The sequence below is a fragment of the Chamaea fasciata genome, unplaced genomic scaffold (assembly GCF_029207755.1).
Source record: "Chamaea fasciata isolate MVZ Bird 193981 ecotype frontalis unplaced genomic scaffold, bChaFas1.0.hap1 SCAF_2, whole genome shotgun sequence".
Classification (NCBI taxonomy): domain Eukaryota; kingdom Metazoa; phylum Chordata; class Aves; order Passeriformes; family Sylviidae; genus Chamaea; species Chamaea fasciata.
The window spans coordinates 90,473,650-90,492,206 of NW_027094087.1; the positions used below are offsets into that span (position 1 = coordinate 90,473,650).

The window sequence follows — 18,557 nt, forward strand, 5'->3', positions numbered from 1 at the left end:
TTAGTGAATGATGTAAACCAATTCTGATTAAATTAGGGCAGGCCAAAAAAACCTTCAAACTGAGCAACAGAGAAAAAAAACAGGGCTGAAAATTTTATTAGTGGCAAATATAGTGAAAATGTGAATAAACTGGGAGGAGTCAAGGCTTCAGAGAATCCGACTGGTAAACTGCACAATTCCATGTTTTTACAAGATCTGTTACTGGAAAATCTAGCCTTTCTTCTTATTACACCATGAACATTAACAAAAATGACCCATAGGTTCCGGGAATCCTATTGCAGTCATACTCTGCTTTCTGATGGCGTAAAGTATCTCCAGAATTTCTTCTTTCTCTGGTAGGAAGTATTTACTTTAATACAAGTCCTAAGAACTCAGTAAAAATAACACTGGTCTCTCCATAAATATCAAAAAGACTCTTGATTTCAGGGTTACTCTGGGGCTGAAAATTCAAGCTGCTAGAAATACCAGCAGAGGCCGTGGTAGTCCTTTTAGCCTACAGTAAGTTAGATTTTATCCAAAGGGTGCAGTGGAACATTCAGCTTGTTATGGCTGGATACTCCTTTTGTGTCCGCCAGAGTTCTTGATGAAACACAGGACAATTGCCATAACAAATGGGAAAGGAACTGGCTTGGGCAGGAATCAAATGGACGAGACACTCAAATATGTGCAGTGAATAGGAAGAAAGCTAATTAGCTACAAGGAAAAAGCTTTGTACATCAACTGCTCTTCGATGTCCTCCCTGAACTCAGTTTAATCAAAAAACAGTGTATAGGCTCGTGATTTAAAACCCAGATGGTCCAATGAGAGACTTCTTGTCACTACTTGTATGAAGACACACAGGATTCTGGAGATTAAGTCATCCTTTGTAAACCTCCTACCATTTATTGCCATAATTCTCTGAACCAGTCACTGGGAAAAATGTGGACATACACTCCAGTCTTGTAAGATGTATGAGGAATGAATAACCTGGGGCAAACATCATCTCCAGATAATTGGGTAATAAAAGGAGAATCCTTTGGTGAGACCTTCCTATTGGAAGGTACTAGGAAACCCATTGCAACAAGAGTGGAGACCAAGGGAAACTATAGCCTATGTGGAGAAAGCCTCTCATTTGCATGACTTTAAAAGGGCAGACTAAAAAAACTCTTCTGATCTTATGAAATCTGGAAAGGGTTTTTTTTCTGTGCTTTTCCATTCTAATTGAACCAACACTGTGGACAGCATTAGCACCAAAATGCAAGCAGAGTTCGTGCAGCTGATGTGCCATAGCTACCCTGCACAGAAGAGCTTCCAGAAAGGGCCTGGAAGAGCAATGCAATCTTAAATGCCTGTCACAAGACAGAAGGTGGTTTCCTGCAGGTATAGGGAAATCTATAGGGCAAGTATCTCTCCATATTTTGATTTAGCAAATATTCATTCTGGAAGTGGCTGTAGAAAATCTGTCCTGTTGTTTACCTGCATGGTTGACACAGAATCAGACTCTTCCATCACTCCTGCTGGCTGTAAAACATACCTGACACGTGGAGCACGTGATCCTCTTTCCTCTCCTCCCTTCCTTCCCTTCAGGGTAACAAGTCAGATGAGGTCTCTTGTTGGTGGTCCCACAGCTGTTAAAGGTATTGGGAGGACTGGGAGATCTGCCTGTAGCCCCAAGTGTCTAAATGGAAGGAGGAAAATTCCCTAGCTAGAGATTTGGGACTCTGAAGATATTTCGGTCCTACAAAACTCTACAGCTTCAGGCTGCAAGATCCAGACCTTGTCAGCTAAATAAATTAGTCCTAAAATGTGTACTGGGGACGTGGCCACAAAAAACAAAATTCACATGGGAGGGTGAAACTTTAAGCCCATCCCACTAACGGCTTGTGCAAGAGCCCCAAATTCTACCTTTGCAATTCTCATTTCAAATTTTGTGTCTCTGTGTCTTTGTTGTCATAGTGACAGAAAGTACCAAGAATATTCTCTGGGTTTTTTCTTTATCATGGATGCAGAACATCCTTTGGCATATATGTTTTCTCTCCCTCATGTTTACTTTTTTCCTTAGCTTTCCCAAGAACTTAAAGAAAATAAAATTGAAATAATTAATGGAGTTCACTATGCTTATGCCTAATAAATTAGATAGTAAACATAAACATACACAAACAAATGAAATACATACTCAAGAACTTGGGCTGAATGTCACGATTAAAAATATGTTGCAGGTACTATTTGTTTTAATTTCACCCAACAGGAAATCTCCTGCTGGCTGTAATGGGAGCTTAGACACCTGCATTCAACACAAACAGCTGTAAGTGCCTGAAAATGAACCTCACATTTGGCTTATTGGATCATATTTTGAGGTTGAGTTGTCCAAATACACAACTCCCACTTTATTCTGCTTGTGCAGAGAAGAGGCAGAGAGGGAGAGGGGACTGTTAAAGTTCCTGCCACTAGAAACATGGTGTGCTTTGGTCTGCAGTATGTGAGGCAGGGATTTCAAAGTCATAGGTGCCGCTGTCTTGTTCTGTGGGAAACACAATCTAGGTCGGAGTTTTGGGCCGTGGACCATGAAACAAATGAAATGAAACAATGAAGACTTAGAGCAAAGGAAAGAAATTGTTTGGGATTAAACAAAAACCATGGACTTTCTTTAAAAATATTAGTAGAGCATGTTAGTTTTGAGTACATCTGATTGGTGGTAGCGAATAAATGGATTTGCAACCCACGAATGCTATTAGAAGAGTGGTGTGACATGGCAGTAAGATGAAATATCTTGAACAGTAATGTAAAAGGTGATGTGCAGGCAAATGTTCAAATGGACATTCATCAGATTTACAGGTGAATCCACATGAGAGGATGCCTGAACTCTACTGCGGATCAGTGAAATTTTTTTTTATGCCACTCTAACTTTCTGAACTCCCAAGCTGACATACTTTCATGTAACACCTGTAGTGTCCACGTAGAGATGAGAAAACACATCAGTGACAAAGCTATTGTGGGATTGATTTATAGTGCCTGGCAGCAGTAGTCCGAGGTTTTTGCACTTTTTTCCCTAAATCAGTAGAATTCCAAACTTTGTGTGTTGGCTCAATACCTGGACATAAAATTAATTATATCAGGATTGGTAAGTGTGCATCTCTGTGAAATGCAAGGGGAATGTAAATCTTCATAGACTGAAACAGTTAAAAAGTTAATAGTGTGGTTGGCAATTAACCTTATGGAAAACACAAGCAGCTTCTAGCAACAGCTCTTAAACAATGAGTCAGGGTGGAGCCTTCGTGGCTGAGATTAGTTGCCAGTGAAATTAAGAAATATCTCAACTTTCTGTATTTCAATGTTTGTACACATTTGGAAATAAAGTGTTGACAGATGGTTCTCATGAACTACATCTGGATATATAAGACACCAAAGTTATGTGCATTATTCAGATAGGATATGGAAATACTCATTGACTCAGGATAATGGCGTATTTCCCAAAGTTGATTGAAGGATACAATCATGATTGATGCAGAACCAAATCAGTGTGAAATCAGAGTGAATTTTTTTTTTTTTTTTTTTTTTTTTTTTGGATATGGATAAGAATTTCCTCAGTGGCAGTGGTGTTAGAATTTAAATAGCCATTCCCTTTCTATGTTAGCTTAAAATCTTTAGGTATGTATAAAAACAGACCTTTTCTCTTGTTGTGACAAAATTGTAGGACACAGGTAGTTTGCAATAAATTAAGTGGGTTAAAAATTCCTCTTTTTCCCAAATACCTTCAAATCACAATTTTTTATAAGGAAAAATAAATTTAGTAAGTCCCACGAGCCCATGTATCCTTTCGGAACAATTTGCATGAATGGACTCAATCGGCAGAAGGTTAATTTCCCAAGCATGCCCAATTTCAGTAAAGAAAAGGAGGGATGAGCTTATTCTGAGAGTTAATTTGCTGAGAAAGAGGCCTGGGAAAAGCAGGATAAAGATTATCTCTCACATGAGATGGGGCACAGAGTTTGTGTGTTTATGTGCACACAATCAAGTACTTTTTGTGTAAAAGCAACCAAGGCAAGGAACCATTGTGGTGGTGACCATGTTGCTTCAGATCTGCTGGTTTGCCTGCTGAATATTCCTGAGAGAGCATGAAAAATCGAGATCACTCTTGTTAAAATGCATGGAACTACGCCCATTCATAAAAGGAATGTTTTTTTTTCCTTTCAGAATTAAGCACAGTATGTTACACAGACTTCTAGGGGAAAGGGAGGTATCCCAGCATGTCAGGTAAGAGGGAAGTAAGGGGAAATGTAAACATATGTATTCCATTTTCTACCTCTAGGGAGAACAAGAGTTGAGTGGGAATAAAGTTTGAAACCCTAGTTAAACTCCAGATAGACAATTCAAGAAGGGTGGATGCCAAATCATCTGCTGTGGTCCATATTTGAGAAGACAGAGAAACCTGACTCACGTTGCAGTAAATCTACAGTGGAAGGATCTTCAGCTTTTTCCCATCTGAACCAATTCCTTTCAGCACAATGATTCACAAACATGGCTTTTGTGCTAAACTAACACATAATTTGGACTTTCTAGGAAGAGTCACTTAAAAGCCAAGTGAATCTCAACTGTTACTGAGCTCTATTACTGCATCAGTGTCAAGCTTTGTGATCTTGTGCCTGAAACCACTCAAGAGGAGAAATATTTCCTTCTGGGCTATAACTTAGAATAAAATTATACACACTACCTCCACATAGCTGGGAATACACAATTACATTTCAACCTAATTAATACTGACTATTTTCTCTAGCTATGCAATTTTGTTCATGCTAGAAGCAACATGTTCAGTACTTCCTAGAAAAATACTCTTCTAGGGTGGCTAGAAGAAATAAAAGTCAGCGTACGACTTGATGGCTTGATCCTTGGACCAGGATTTGTTTTCCTTCTCTTCTAGAGAAGTGTTTATTAGATGGCAGGATTCAGAGCTTTCAAATTTGGTTAACATTTCAGCATGAAGTATCTTTACAAAGATGTCCAAAAATCTCAAGGTAAGTTGTTGATGCACTTTTGAAAGGAATATTTACGTTCCTTACCTTGTTAGGAAGAAATGCAGATCAGTTTTTCCCACATTAAATACGGAGAGACTCAGCAGTTCTCCCTGAAATAGTTCTCCACTGAACCTAGCAGGACAGTGCATCCTATGTATTTTTAAAAGCATACTGCACCATGAGATTTCTTAACCAAAATGAATAATGGAAAACAACAAGTCTTTTGGAAGTTTAAAACTGAATACTGTTTGTTGCTTTTAAATGGAAAACCAACACTTAAATGATTAAGACTCAACATTATTAATTTACTGCAGACTTGCCAGTTAAAAAAGAAAGATCACACAGTACAATTTTCTTTTAGAAACCTTTTAAACCAAGATGGGGACATTAGGCACCTGATAAACTGATCTGTATAATGAAGGAAGTTAATGGATATATTTGGTTTTTACCCCTATCTTATCACTTCCTAGTGTAAATTAAGCCTTTAAATGGGTATGGGTTTTGCTTCAGCATTTGAATAAAATGAAAACGAATACACCTGTATATGCAGTAGAAACACACAACAACAAAGCTTTAATAGAATAGTCAAATACTGTTTCTAAATTCCTGTAGAGTATCACCTGAGGAAATCGGAATATTTGAAAAACTAAACCAAGGAACTTCAGTCTGTCTCCAACCTACCTCACTTAATATCAAGATAGCCTTCAGGAAAGATTTTATAGAACAGTGTTGCATAATTTGCAGAAAATATTGAGTAGCCTCACTGTAGAATATAAAAAACACTTTTCAATTAATTCTATAATGTAGCTTACTAAAAGAGCATAACTTAAAGGATAATGGAAAACACATGGTATTTGATTTAGAATACTGTGCCTCACTTAAATTATTATCTATCTTTTTTTCCTTTAAATAATTAAATGTATTTTTATGTGCAAAATGAATTTGTGTGGTAACATGTTCATATGGGTACTGTGTTCTTCCTGAAATCCAGATACATCATCACATTATTTTTTTTCAAAAAGTTTCAATGTAATATCCTATCTAACTGCAATTTATGCATTTTTTTCTTCTTTGCATGAATAAAGGGAGAAACATCTTCCATATTTACACAACCCCTTCAAACTACCTTCTCTAGAAGTTCATTCAGTAGAAACACAAAATTTCTTGATGTACAAAAGGGAGATGCGTACAACATTCTTGTATTGTTTAGATAAAAATTTCATATAAATACAAACCTATTCCTCTGAAATCTTTATTACAGAAGTGCAAAATCAATATAGAAGCAAAGGCCTAAGCATTCTACATATCCTCAGAGCAGCAGAGGGAGGGACCAAACCTGACACCCTGAACTGCTTTGTGGAGGCTGTCTGGGATGCCTTCATCCTCATGGACCCAATGTACTTTGGAGCCTGTAATGATTTTGCAGGAAATTCTGTAAAATTCTATCAGCAAATGAAACCTAAATCGTGGTCTTTCTGTGCACTCAGCCTCTTCTCTACGAATATATGAATGCTGCTACCAACTCAGATGTCAGAGCACATTGTTTTTCACTTTAGCTTCTTCAAATTGACAACATTGCAAAAGAAAGGAGAAATAGCTCTGGGTACCTCACACAGCAGAACTGTAAGGAAATGTAGCAGACCTTCTCATGTGTAGCTTATGAGTTTACTTTGGAAAGAACCTTAGTACTTACTCAATCTGTGCAGGAGGAACAAAGCTCTCCTGGACTGGTACCAATTTCTATTCATTTTAGAACAACCCCCCACCCCCCAGCTCATGTTCCAGCCCTCTCTGAATTTCTTTTTGTTAGCTTGCTTTTTTAGCTGGCTACACACACTCTGAAAATTGTAGAATTACAGAACTGGTAGGGTTGAAAGGGGCCTCTGGAGATCACCCAGTCCAACCCTTCTACCAAGGCAGGGTCACCTACAGCAGCTGACACAGTAATGTGTCCAGGTGGCTTTTGAAAGTCTCCAGAGAGGGAAACTCGACAAGTTCCCTGGGCAGCCTGTTCAGTGTTCTGCCACTCTCAAGGTAAAGAAGTTCTTCCTCAGGTTGAAGTGAAACTTCCTGTGTTTTTGTTTAAGACCAATTCTCCTTGTCCTGTCGCTGGGCACTGCTGAAGAGCCTGGTACCATCCTCTTGGCACCCACCACTGAGATATGTATATGCATGGATGAGATTCCCTCTCAGTCTTTTCTCCTCTAGACTAAACAGGCCCAGCTCCTGCAGGGTCTCATAAGAGAGATGCTCCAGTCCCCTTAATCATTTATCTGGTGGTCCACTGGACCCTCTTCAGCATGAAAAATGAACGTGACTACAAACAAATTCAATAATCAAATACTCATTCTGTTTTCTTTATATACTTACATTTTATTACAGACGAATATGAAACCATCTCATATTCATACTAGAATTACTGTAATTACTTGTGAGCAAACTTAAACCAGTCTTGAATGTTTATATTTATTGCAAGCAGATTTGTATCTCCTGCTTATATATTCTACATAACGATCCAAACTGTGGCTGAATATAAACAAGTTATATTTGGTTGTCTACAGAAATAAAAGTTAAAAATAGTACTGAAAAGAAATTTTACAGTAATGTATTCACACAATGACTCTTCAAATCAAATAAATGAAGTAGTATAGGATAATCTGAATATTAGATTTGAAGGCTGATTTATTTTCAAATAAATGCACCTAAAATTGTTCAATTAAAAATAAGTGTCAGTATTTGGTGCTGATGACTACAGACATCTTTAATGTTTAAAGCACAGATAACTACCCCCAGGCCCATACAGCAACTTTCGCAGATTCTACTTTACATTAGATCATGAAAGAACCTCTAAAATGCAAAGTGTACATAGCACAGAATTTATGTCCAAGACAATGCAGATTGAAATCCTGTGAATTTTCATAAGGTAAAAAATTAAAGCTATATAAACTGATTTTTTGATTATTCTGCAAAGTAGAATCATGTATGTTCTTTTGTAATACTTCCACAAATTTCCATTAAAGCTTTTTAACAGAGACAGTAGCATGAGCACAAGGATCCCACTGGCTTCCAAAAGAAAAGTAGTGCAGTTCCTCAATTAAGCTATTTTTTCCTCTTATTTTTGCAAGCCAGTTGGGTCACGACAAACAGGCTAATGCAAGCAAGAAAGTAAACTGTAAGCTTTTACATTAAGTGGCTGAACAAACAATTATTGTACATGGTAAAACAAAAAAGATCTTTTGCCACAAGCCACTGCAGGAATATATGAGCTTCAGTGGCCAAAAAGCTTGAAATACTAAGTCTTCACGTACATTTGGTTAGCGCTTACCAGTTTCAAGTCATTTATAGAAGCAGTTATGGAGACATTATGCTGTTAAAGCTGCAACAATTTAAACGAGGCAAGTTAGAAGGTTACATAGATTTTTAGACTTTTCCTCTTTCTTTTTTTTCTTCACACATAAAAATCTGTATCCTTTCAGTGTCCCACCCATAATCAAAGACTCTAATGCATTTTGACCTAATTTCTACTTTTTCATCTTTTTATCTTTTGCAGTAAAACTCCCAGGTTAACACCTGCCGCAGTGGACTAGGTTTACAATGGCAATAGTAAGAGGGACTGACGCAAAAACACATCAAGTGAAGCCAAGTTGATGTTTTATGTTCATTTCATTAAACAGTCTATTTTAACAAACAAACAGCACCAACTTTTAAAGGTGAAAGTATTGCTAAATCAAAACAGGAACTTCCACTTTAATTCAAGCATTCTTTCTCCTCCAAAAAATGACATGTTGAACTAAAATTTCTCAAACGTGTATACAGGTGTTTCAGCCTGAACAATGTTGTCAACAATATCTAAGCGCAGGGCTACATGAAGTTTGCAATGAACTGCTTTGTTAGTAGGCAGAAGAGGAATGCAGCATTTTCAAAAACATCAAGCAAAAATTTCCTTATTTAAGGCTAAAAGATAGAACTCACAAAGTAAAAAAGCAGGAGGCTTTATAGAGTAAAAAAGCTAGCAGTTATTATATAGCACTGCAAGTACAGCACTCTAATCGCTGCTACCACAAATCCCAACAGAACATCAATAATTTGGGTGAGACTCATAGAGCAACAGACCTGTATTTCTAATTTCACATTCATTAGAATTTTAACATTCAGCCACAACTCCACTCTAAGCTAAATTTAAGTGGCCAAAACTCATAGTTATAAAAAAAAGCCTTCAAAACATATACTTAAAAAAAATAGAAATGGTGTGTTAACAAATGTATGCGTAAAACAGATTTATAAATAGCTACAGTATGAAAAATATTTCAGTGCAAAGGCAATTTTAAGATTTCTAAAAAATACATTACAAATAATTTGTTAACTACACACAAGAAATTTGTCACTGCTACTGGTATAAAATGTATACCCATATTAACTTCTTAAAAATATATACACCAGTGTTTTATGTAGGGGATGGCTCTAACTGACCAACATTCAAGTCTGCAATGGCAAGTATATGTACACACATCCACACATGTGTATGTATTTCATAATGCTACTGCTATAAGGACATTCTTTGAAACTTAAAAGTGCTATATGTTAAATGATAAAAAACCTTTATCTGTGGTGCTCACTGTTAGACTTTGTAAAATTCTGTTATCTTTGGTATACTGAAGATTTCATAACTCACTTTACAATCTCTGCTTGACCCAGGGCATTTTAATAACAAATCACTGTTTAATATGAAAACTACTCAGAATACTGCGAGGAACATTTCCTTCTCTGTTAATTTTTCTTTAATTAAAAAGTAAACTAGTAAGTAAACTTCTTTTGCCTCTGTTTTTTCTTGTTAAAACACAAAAAAGGAAATAATTTTTCTTTGCCACCCTTGTCCATGCGAAAGACAACTAACCAATGTCTTGGCCAGGTCTTCCAGTAAGTGCTGCAGGTCTGATTCCAAATATTTTGTTTTCATACTGAAATAAATTTTTAAGTAATGTCCTCACAGAGGTATTGAATAAGGATGGCTGTTAACCAGCTGTAACCACCAAGCTGAAATTGACTGAAATCGGATTACTCCTTCAGATATCTTTGCACCCCAAAATAAAACACTGGACTAAAGAAACAGCACAAAGATGCAGCTAATAGTTGAATTACTGCAAGGTAACAAATGTAGCAGAGAAAACTGAAGTGCAAGTTGGCTGTCATTCTTAAGGGAATTCAAACAGAATCCTTTGTTTCTATAGATAGAAACTGTTTCTACAGATAAGTTTCTATATCCCAACTGTGGTTCAACTGTTAGTCAACAGTTGTGTGCCACCTCGTGGTTTGCTTGCAAAAGCTAACAGCTGTGTGCTTTGTAATGTATCTACCAAGCCCCCTAGCCAGTATCTAACCACACACGCACACAAAAAAAAATAGAATTAAGAGGATGAATCGAGACAGTAAAAGATACTCATCCAAAAACCAGCTTTTCTTCTTTTAAGAAAAAAATCCATTAAACCGTGTCAAAAGAAGCTTAATATGTAGTACTTTCTGCTATATGTATTTTACAATCATAGGGATAAGAAGTGAGAACACCAGAGAATGTGCATCTTTGACAAATTCAAAGATGTTTTAGGCAAAATGCTTACATTCAGTTTATAAGTAGATACTGACACTGGTGATATTTACCTATTTAACAGCCAACTTGACTTCATATTGTGTGTGCATACTCTACACAAGGATTGTTCTGCCTATCTTTCTACAGGGGAAAACTAACCAAAACCATACATAGCCCTGATTTGGCCACTTACAAGGAAGTGAACATTAGAGAGTGTTTCTTGAAAGCAGATTTGCACAGAGGAAACACCAGTTTGTTCTACAGAAAGAGCAAAGAAAGAAAAAAGGACAGAGGAAAATCAGAAACAGCGTTTGTTAAATATGCTTTAGGAGAATTTCATTTGAGATAACTGAGACAATTGCTCCTGGCTGAAAATTAAAACTGTTGATCTCAAAATGTAGGTCACTGACTGAAACTATGCACTTCAAGTAACAAAGAAAATCACTGAAGATGACAGAAGTAGTAAATACACGGAAGTCTTGACATAGGATGAAGAGAATTTTTAGTGCTACCAGTCTCACAGTACCAGACTGTGCAGATTGTTCATTGCTTCAGTAGTTCAAAACATAAAAGGAGGCCTATTGGCCTGTAAGGGTTCATACTTCTAGCTCTTGATCCTGTTTGTCTCAACACTACCTCAGACAGCAAAAGCCACATATAGTTTAATATGTTTCTGTAACACGTCTGTTTCCTGAAAATATAAATAAACAAAACCACAGTTTTTAAAGGCTTGACTTGGTGTTCTGTCATATGGACGTTTCCAAACCTGACCCACTGTAGTGGTAGCCTGCACTGGAACGGCAACGCTTATTTGAATAGCCAAAGACAGATGGAAGTACTGAATAATCAACGCCTCTCCACTGCGTAAACATCACTTTTTTAGAATGAGAATTAGACCTTCTTGCTGGGGAATTGCTGCAGTCACTGCTCCTGTATCTTGGGCTTTTCAGACAGGCAAGAGGTGTGAATTCTGAGATGTGCTCCTGACAGTGCCTCGATGCATTCTGTTAAAAGGAAAAAAAAGAAACCAATACATAGTAAATAGACAATCTTGGAACCAAAAGTATATAATTGTTTTCTTTCATAAGACCACTTCCCCTTGGTATAACAATACCTTTACCTAAATCACCACTCTGGCTATTTGTTTCATGTGAAAGCACAATCTCGTGTTGCTTTGCAATCAACCAGTTTCAACATGATTAGTTTTATATTAAGACCTACAGAACCAGGCATGATTCTATACTTGACTTCTAAACATGATAATGGACTCTTCAGAGAAGAGATGAAAACACAGAGGCCTGCCTTCAAATGGAAGTGTTTTAAGTTAAGGTTATGATTCATTTTGGAATTTCCCCTCGTTTTATCCCTGAATTTCTTATGGGGAATTTTAAGACAGGTTCAAGTACTTTGCCCTGTACCTACAAAGAGAGGAAGTCCTTTACAGTCAGTTTGTGCTAACAGATGAAGCTTCCAGAGTTTAATGCACTTGCTTTGTACTTCTAAGCAGTATTGAATTTTAGACTTGCATAGGTTATGTATAGCATCTATACAGGCAATTTACACTGTACGTCTCAGTGCTCTTGGTCTAATTGCCCATTAGAATTTATCTTTCTTACATAATCACTCCACACTCTGGCAGAATCAGCATGTCCACTCAGGAAATGCTCAGGACTACAGAACACCACAGCTGTATGACAGGAGTCTGGACATGTGCACAAACTGAAATAAAACTAGCACAGCCCTTTCCCCAATGAGTTTATAAAATTCTTTTCACTAAATGCACATATAATTTTCAGGTAAAGAGGTATCTAACATATAAATGCATTATAAACATGGTTCAAAGCAATGTTATTCATCAATCTCTCCATTAATGCTATATGAACCACTAAATCTTCTATTCTTCCCCTTCTTCCCTGTTAATCAGAACCCAGTAGCAGAAGGACAAAATCACAACATAAATATTAATGATGTGGCTTATAAAACTTTGGCTGCAATGTAACATGACACTAATGCCAATCACAAGCTTGAAACATTACTCTTGCATAACCTAGAGCAATCTGAAAGCTCTCTTAAAAAAGACACTCTTGGAAAGGTCACAAAGATATCCTAAACTGCTCACCACAGTGAGGCCTGGGTTCTTTTAAACACATATAGACCAAATAGCAACATTACTACATAAGAATCAGGTAACTGATTTGCAAATTTGCTTCGGAAATGTAAGAGGGTGTAGTCATACAGTTTGGTAATTAATTTTCCTATTCTTTCAGCTAGAAAGTGAAGCATTTAAGTTACCATAGATAGTTCTAAAAATAAAATCCTTTTTTCTACACATGGCTCCGCCTGAAGCTAGTCAAGGAAGTTGGTGTCTCCTACTATTACTTGTGTAACAGTCATTAAAAGTAAATCAGCTATTTTAGTTACCTTCAGCTACTTTAAACTTCTACAGAACAGAGAGGACATGACATTTGTCCTTTTCACATACTGCTAACTTTGCACTTTCACTTAGTTCCTCATATGCTGCTTTTGGGGTCAGGAGAGCATGAAGGGACTGGAGCAGTCATGGTATCCAGGTGGGAATCATTAGAATGAAGTGTGTACTTCTCACTCGTTTGTGTAAGCAGTGGCATAGCAAAGAGATGACATAAAGCAAAGACTTTCATTCTGCTGGCCTTATGTTTGGGGAATTCAGTTCACCACTCATGCTGCTGTCTCAGATATTCAGCCGAATTATCACACTCCTCTCTTGATCTGAGGCAATGCCCTGGTGTGTACACAACAGACCACTGTGGCAGACACTGTCAGATGCACAGCCCCAGTCTTCTGACCCAAGGTCCTAATCACAAGTAACTCACTATGATTATCTTCACATGTTACCATCTGCTTTTAGTCTATATATCTATTCAAGAACATGAAAGATGATGGGTAAGAATTCTCTCTGACTTTATGTATTTTACATTGTGGTGTAATGTGAGTACACACTGCAATGATGACCGCAGTTCTTATAGAAGAAATATTACACAACACCTATACATAATACAATTTATAGGACAAGAATATGGAAATATCGATTTATTGGTTTGCTTTACATGATTAAATTTCTGAGACAAAAAGATCTTACCTGTGGCATGGAACATCTCTTGCAAAAACTAGGCTCTCCAAGTAAAACATAATGATTTTGTATCAATACTGATAAAGTAAATCAAAAACTCTGGAGGAAACAGTTGATTTGTAAATAGCACCAATAGAAATTAATCCAAATTGGCAACACATACAGTACTGTTACCTAGCTTTGATCTAATTATGGCTCGGAAGGTGAAAGATTTCCTTCAAGAAGTGGCCCATCGCAGTTCGTCAGTGCATTTTGGGCTGTTTTATGTCTCATACTCTTCTGCAAGGATGAGGAAAAACAGTGAGACTCTTGCTGAATACAAGAAATGTGAATGAATTGTACCATTTGGTAACTGTTATAGCAAAGTCCTGTAAAAGTGATGGATTTTCTGATAGATTTAAAAAGGAAAGGTTATCCAGTATAAAACAAGGTTTCTATTTCTGGATCCTGAGCTTAATCATTTGAGGGTGTTTTTAATTCCATTTCAAACTCTGTTAAAAATTACTCTCAAAAGCACTAAACCGACCAAGCACTTTGGGCTGTGTGTCCTGCCCCTCTAACAATAACCTGCACTGAATGGGAGAGGTGCCTTTGCTACCACGAGGCCAAATCAATCTTACATTAAGGAGTGGACATCCCGCTCCACTACTCCCCAGAACAACTGGCAGCTGAAGGGAGTGCCCCACACGGAGGTGATGGGGCGGTGCTAATGAAGGCTGACTTACAGCTTAGTCTTTACACTATGGGCAGAGAGGGCCCAAGAGTTGCCAAGGAAACTTCTTTCACAGCATTCAAATATTGCAACAGCAAGATCCATTGCTTTGTTTCCGCAGAGGAGGAGCCAACACGTGACAAAGGCAGCAGTTTGCTGGTGAACACTTTTCAGAGCGCCCAGTGCAGCTGTTCGACAGCAGCTAAGCCCACTGCAGAACAGAAGAATGATGAATCCCCAGAGAAGCTTCCCCAGGCAAAAGGACCACCTTGGGTCTCCCCAGGTGCAGCAAAGGGTAAAGATCCCATAACATGGCTGATGGCCCAAGCTTCTGATCAAGTGAAAGCAAACTAAGAAATCAGTCAAAAACAAAGAGAAAAAGAAAATATTTCTTACAAAGGGATGAAAGTACAGAAGTAATTTACAGTTCAGAAACGAAACACCTGGTATTTCAGCTACCAAATACTTGGAATTGCTGAAACACTGTCAGTCAAAGTGAAAATTTTAAAAATGGAAATCGGATAATTTAAATTGAATTTATATTTTTGCCAACGGAGTGGCTGAAATTCTACTAACAAAAGAAGACTAAAGAAAAAGAAAATATAATCGAAGTAGATTTGATATATTAAAAAAAAAACCTTATTACTTTATAAAAGTAAAAGCTGAAAGAAACCTCACAGTTGCACAATCACCAGCTAAAGCACAAAATTCAACGTGTCACTGAGCCAGAGTTGCAGAGACTACATATATAAGAAATAGGTAGATTTTGACCAAAATTACCAAAAAGCAACAGATTCCTCCAAAGCTTTTGCAGAAGTAATGTTTTAGCCCAAGAAAACAGTTCATATGTATATATGCATATAAATATCAATATACATGCACACACATATATATACATATATATGTACATATATATATGTTTATATATGTACATATATGTATGTCTATACACATATATGTCTGTATGTATGTGTATATATATATATCTATCTCTCTCTCTCTCTCTATATATATATATATATATCTACACACCTCAGGAAAGCTCTCTGGAAAAACCCCAGAGTTATATGTGGTATGTTTAAAAACATCCAGATGTTAATGATGGTAAACAATCGCTCACCACACACTGGAGTGACTCTCAAATAACTGAAAAATTTAGAAGTATAAAAACTGCATCAAAGGCTAACCTGGGAAAAGCAACCTGGGAAATGATCACTAATCCTATGTTAATCTTTTCAATTCTTCCTGAAGCCTTCTTGTTATAAAGAAAGTAGTATCACTTTTAGGAAAGCAGTACATTTAAAATAATTATTTATAAGCTCAGTTCAAACCAATCCTAAGGCACTTAAGAGGAAATTTTAGTCAGAATTGTTGATAGTGAAAAAAATGTATTTTTCCTCTAATTTATATAATTACAGTAAATTTCATTGACTATATATTTCTGGGGAAGAAAGAAGGAGGAAATACCTTTTTTATCTTAACCACTTAAGAAAGAAAGATTTAAAATCTGCAATGGAAACCAGCAGTCTTTGAATATTAAGTACAAAACAGTTTTCTTGCAGACTGTAGAGGAAACAAGATTTACTAGCATTTCTTCTACTTTTATATTAAATAATGTCATAAACTTTCCGATCTTGAGCTGTTTTCTTTCTAGAAAGAGCACAGAATTTCATAAAAGGGAATATAAGGAAAGCTCAGTTTCAAAATGCATTCTCGAAAAAGAGAAAAAGCTGCATTTTCTAGCAGCAGAGAAGATACATTAATATATTCCAAAGACTGTTTAAGTGGTTTCCAGTACCACATTTTCCATATGATGTTAGCAACATCAGCCTAATCAGAATTATCACTTGTTTATGTGGCCATTATCCTACTTATTCAGGTACAGTGGAAACACAACATGCATTCATCTACAGAGAGACCAATGATTAAAATGAGGGTGTAAGAGTCATAGATTCCTGAGACAGAAATATTCTGTAAATTGCAGCAAGAACAGTGACAAAAATTGATAGTGACAGCGATGGACTGTGACAACAATTCATACAATCCTTGAGATACACAGAAGGAAAAAACTATACTAAAAAGTATTCCTCAAAATATAGTTGACATGAATCACAAATGGAGATACTGAGTATGGTAAATAACTTCTGATGATAAACTTTATAATGTCCTTTGAATGAAATGGCCAAGCATGCAGAAAGGCAGAAAAAAGTCACCTTTTGTTCCATTAGAAACTTAGACTGCTTGAAGTCTGAGAAAGCATAAAGATGGTGGACTGCTCAACAGAAAGGCACTGATGTTTAGTCTGATTTCCCCAGAAGATTGTAGAAAGCAACCGAGCACATCATTTATGTTTAAAGCAAGGTAGCAGTTATTTAGAGAAAGCAGATTGGAAGACAGGAAGAAACAAAGAGAGGAAAGAAGAAAAAGACAAGCAATATAACTGGTTAAAATCACAGATCTTTGACTAAATATTAAAAAATTGCCAGTGTTGAGCCCAAAGTCTGCTTTACTATAGATTCATTTTCCAGTATCAATACACAATGTCTGTAAGAAATGCTATGATACTTTTGTTAGGGGTTTTTATTTACTAGCTTGTTTCTTTACCTTAACCCTTGCTTATTCACTCTCTTTAGACTTTTAAATTAACTATTCAGAATCTATACTGAGGTCAACTCCTTCCAGAAGTAGTATATACGGCAAAGAGATATCTAAGATCTCCAAATGAAAAAAAAAACATTAAATACTGATCTGCCTGGGAATGTTTCCTGCTATTCTTTATTCTTTCCTGAAGTGAGGCATTATTACACCCATATATTCTAGGAATACAAAACAGTGGCAAAGGATTTTACATTTGCCACAGGGATATTTTTTTTCCATGGTAGCAGAGTTCCTTTATTCCTTTCCTCTTAATGCAAAGTACCTTCTCAATTAAACATCAAAATCCTACCTAATCCCTTCCGCTGTTGGTAACTCTTTCTTTTAACCTACTGGTGGGCAGCTGATGGGCTGAAAAGGGCAAGGGCAGTAACATTAGATTTAAAGTTCAGCACCTCTATTGTCCTTCACATTCTAACATATATAATATATAAAATTTACTGTGGTTAAAATACAGGAAACATTTTCTATTCATGTCCTTCCCGCAGAACCTGGCTTCCTCTCCAGCCTTAGAAGAGCTGGCCTGTATTTACACAGTCATTTCTCCTTTTGGGCTGATCAGATGAAAGGAGAGAAAAGATTTTTAAATCCTCGTCCCATTGGCACAGCAAGGCACATTTATGTACAAATAATGGATCAGAACAGGCAAAATATAAGTTGAAATTTAAAGGAAGAAAAAACTATTAATAGGATATGAGTAAGTTTTAATACATGTGTTTTTGTAACAGGCATCAGTAAGTTACCAGATGTAAGTGCCTCTTATCTACCCTTATGGAGATCCCAATCCCCTTGCTCTTCTTATTTCCTCAAATCAAAAATCACATTGAGCCATGTAGCTGTCTCCCACCATCCTCAGCAGCTGATTTCCCTGTAGTTGCTGGTATGGACACACAAGTGTTGCCCCAGGATTCAGGTTAATGCCACCATGTAAATAACAGGCAGCATCTTTCACCATATTGTTCAGACACCACAGATGGGGAACCTCTGCTCTAATCTCTGACCTTGGCCTAGATGGTTAGACATTTGTAATACAAAAAAACCCCTAACCTCGCAATGAAAAAGATTATTTACCTGGATTCTTTCTGTTGCTGTAGGCCACAACTGCCTGCATAAGACCTTCTTCAGAACATCTGGAAGAAGGCTGACAGTTATGAGCAGAATTATACCCAGCCATGCAGGACCACTGGACAGCATTTGCATGAACACGTAATACATCCTCTGATAATTGAGAAAAGGCCTGGGAGGAAAAAAGATAAAATAATTATTACACCTCTGTACACAAAAGAAAAGCTGATAGTATTAAATACAAGAATTATGGTAGTGAGGAATTACTTCAGGTTCAGTTTCCCAGTTTGTGGGAGTTCATCCATCCCAGTCTTCTCAAAGGGAGAGCTAAACAAGTATCATCTGGAGACAACTACCTTCCTTTTGTCTTCCCGACTGCAGGAAATATCATGCTGTCCTCTCCCTGTCATAGTGTCTCTCCCTTGCAAAGTTAAATTAAGT

General features: G+C 36.9%; 1 protein-coding gene across 2 annotated transcripts in view; it reads right to left on the reverse strand.

Moving 5' to 3' along the window:
• Positions 1 to 7,343: 7,343 nt before the first annotated feature.
• Positions 7,344 to 18,557, reverse strand: part of ATP11A (ATPase phospholipid transporting 11A) — a 117,873-nt gene continuing 106,659 nt past the window's right edge. Inside the window, exons 28-30 of one of the 2 annotated variants that reach the window (XM_066176749.1) lie at positions 18,123 to 18,288; positions 13,859 to 13,963; positions 11,493 to 11,579 (exon numbers count right to left, since the gene is read on the reverse strand). In XM_066176749.1, the coding sequence (XP_066032846.1) occupies positions 13,874 to 13,963; positions 18,123 to 18,288 (256 nt within the window). In that variant the 3' untranslated portion in view covers positions 11,493 to 11,579; positions 13,859 to 13,873. Of the gene's footprint in view, positions 11,580 to 13,858; positions 13,964 to 18,122; positions 18,289 to 18,557 lie in introns of both variants that reach the window. The other variant, XM_066176748.1, reaches the window with a different exon arrangement.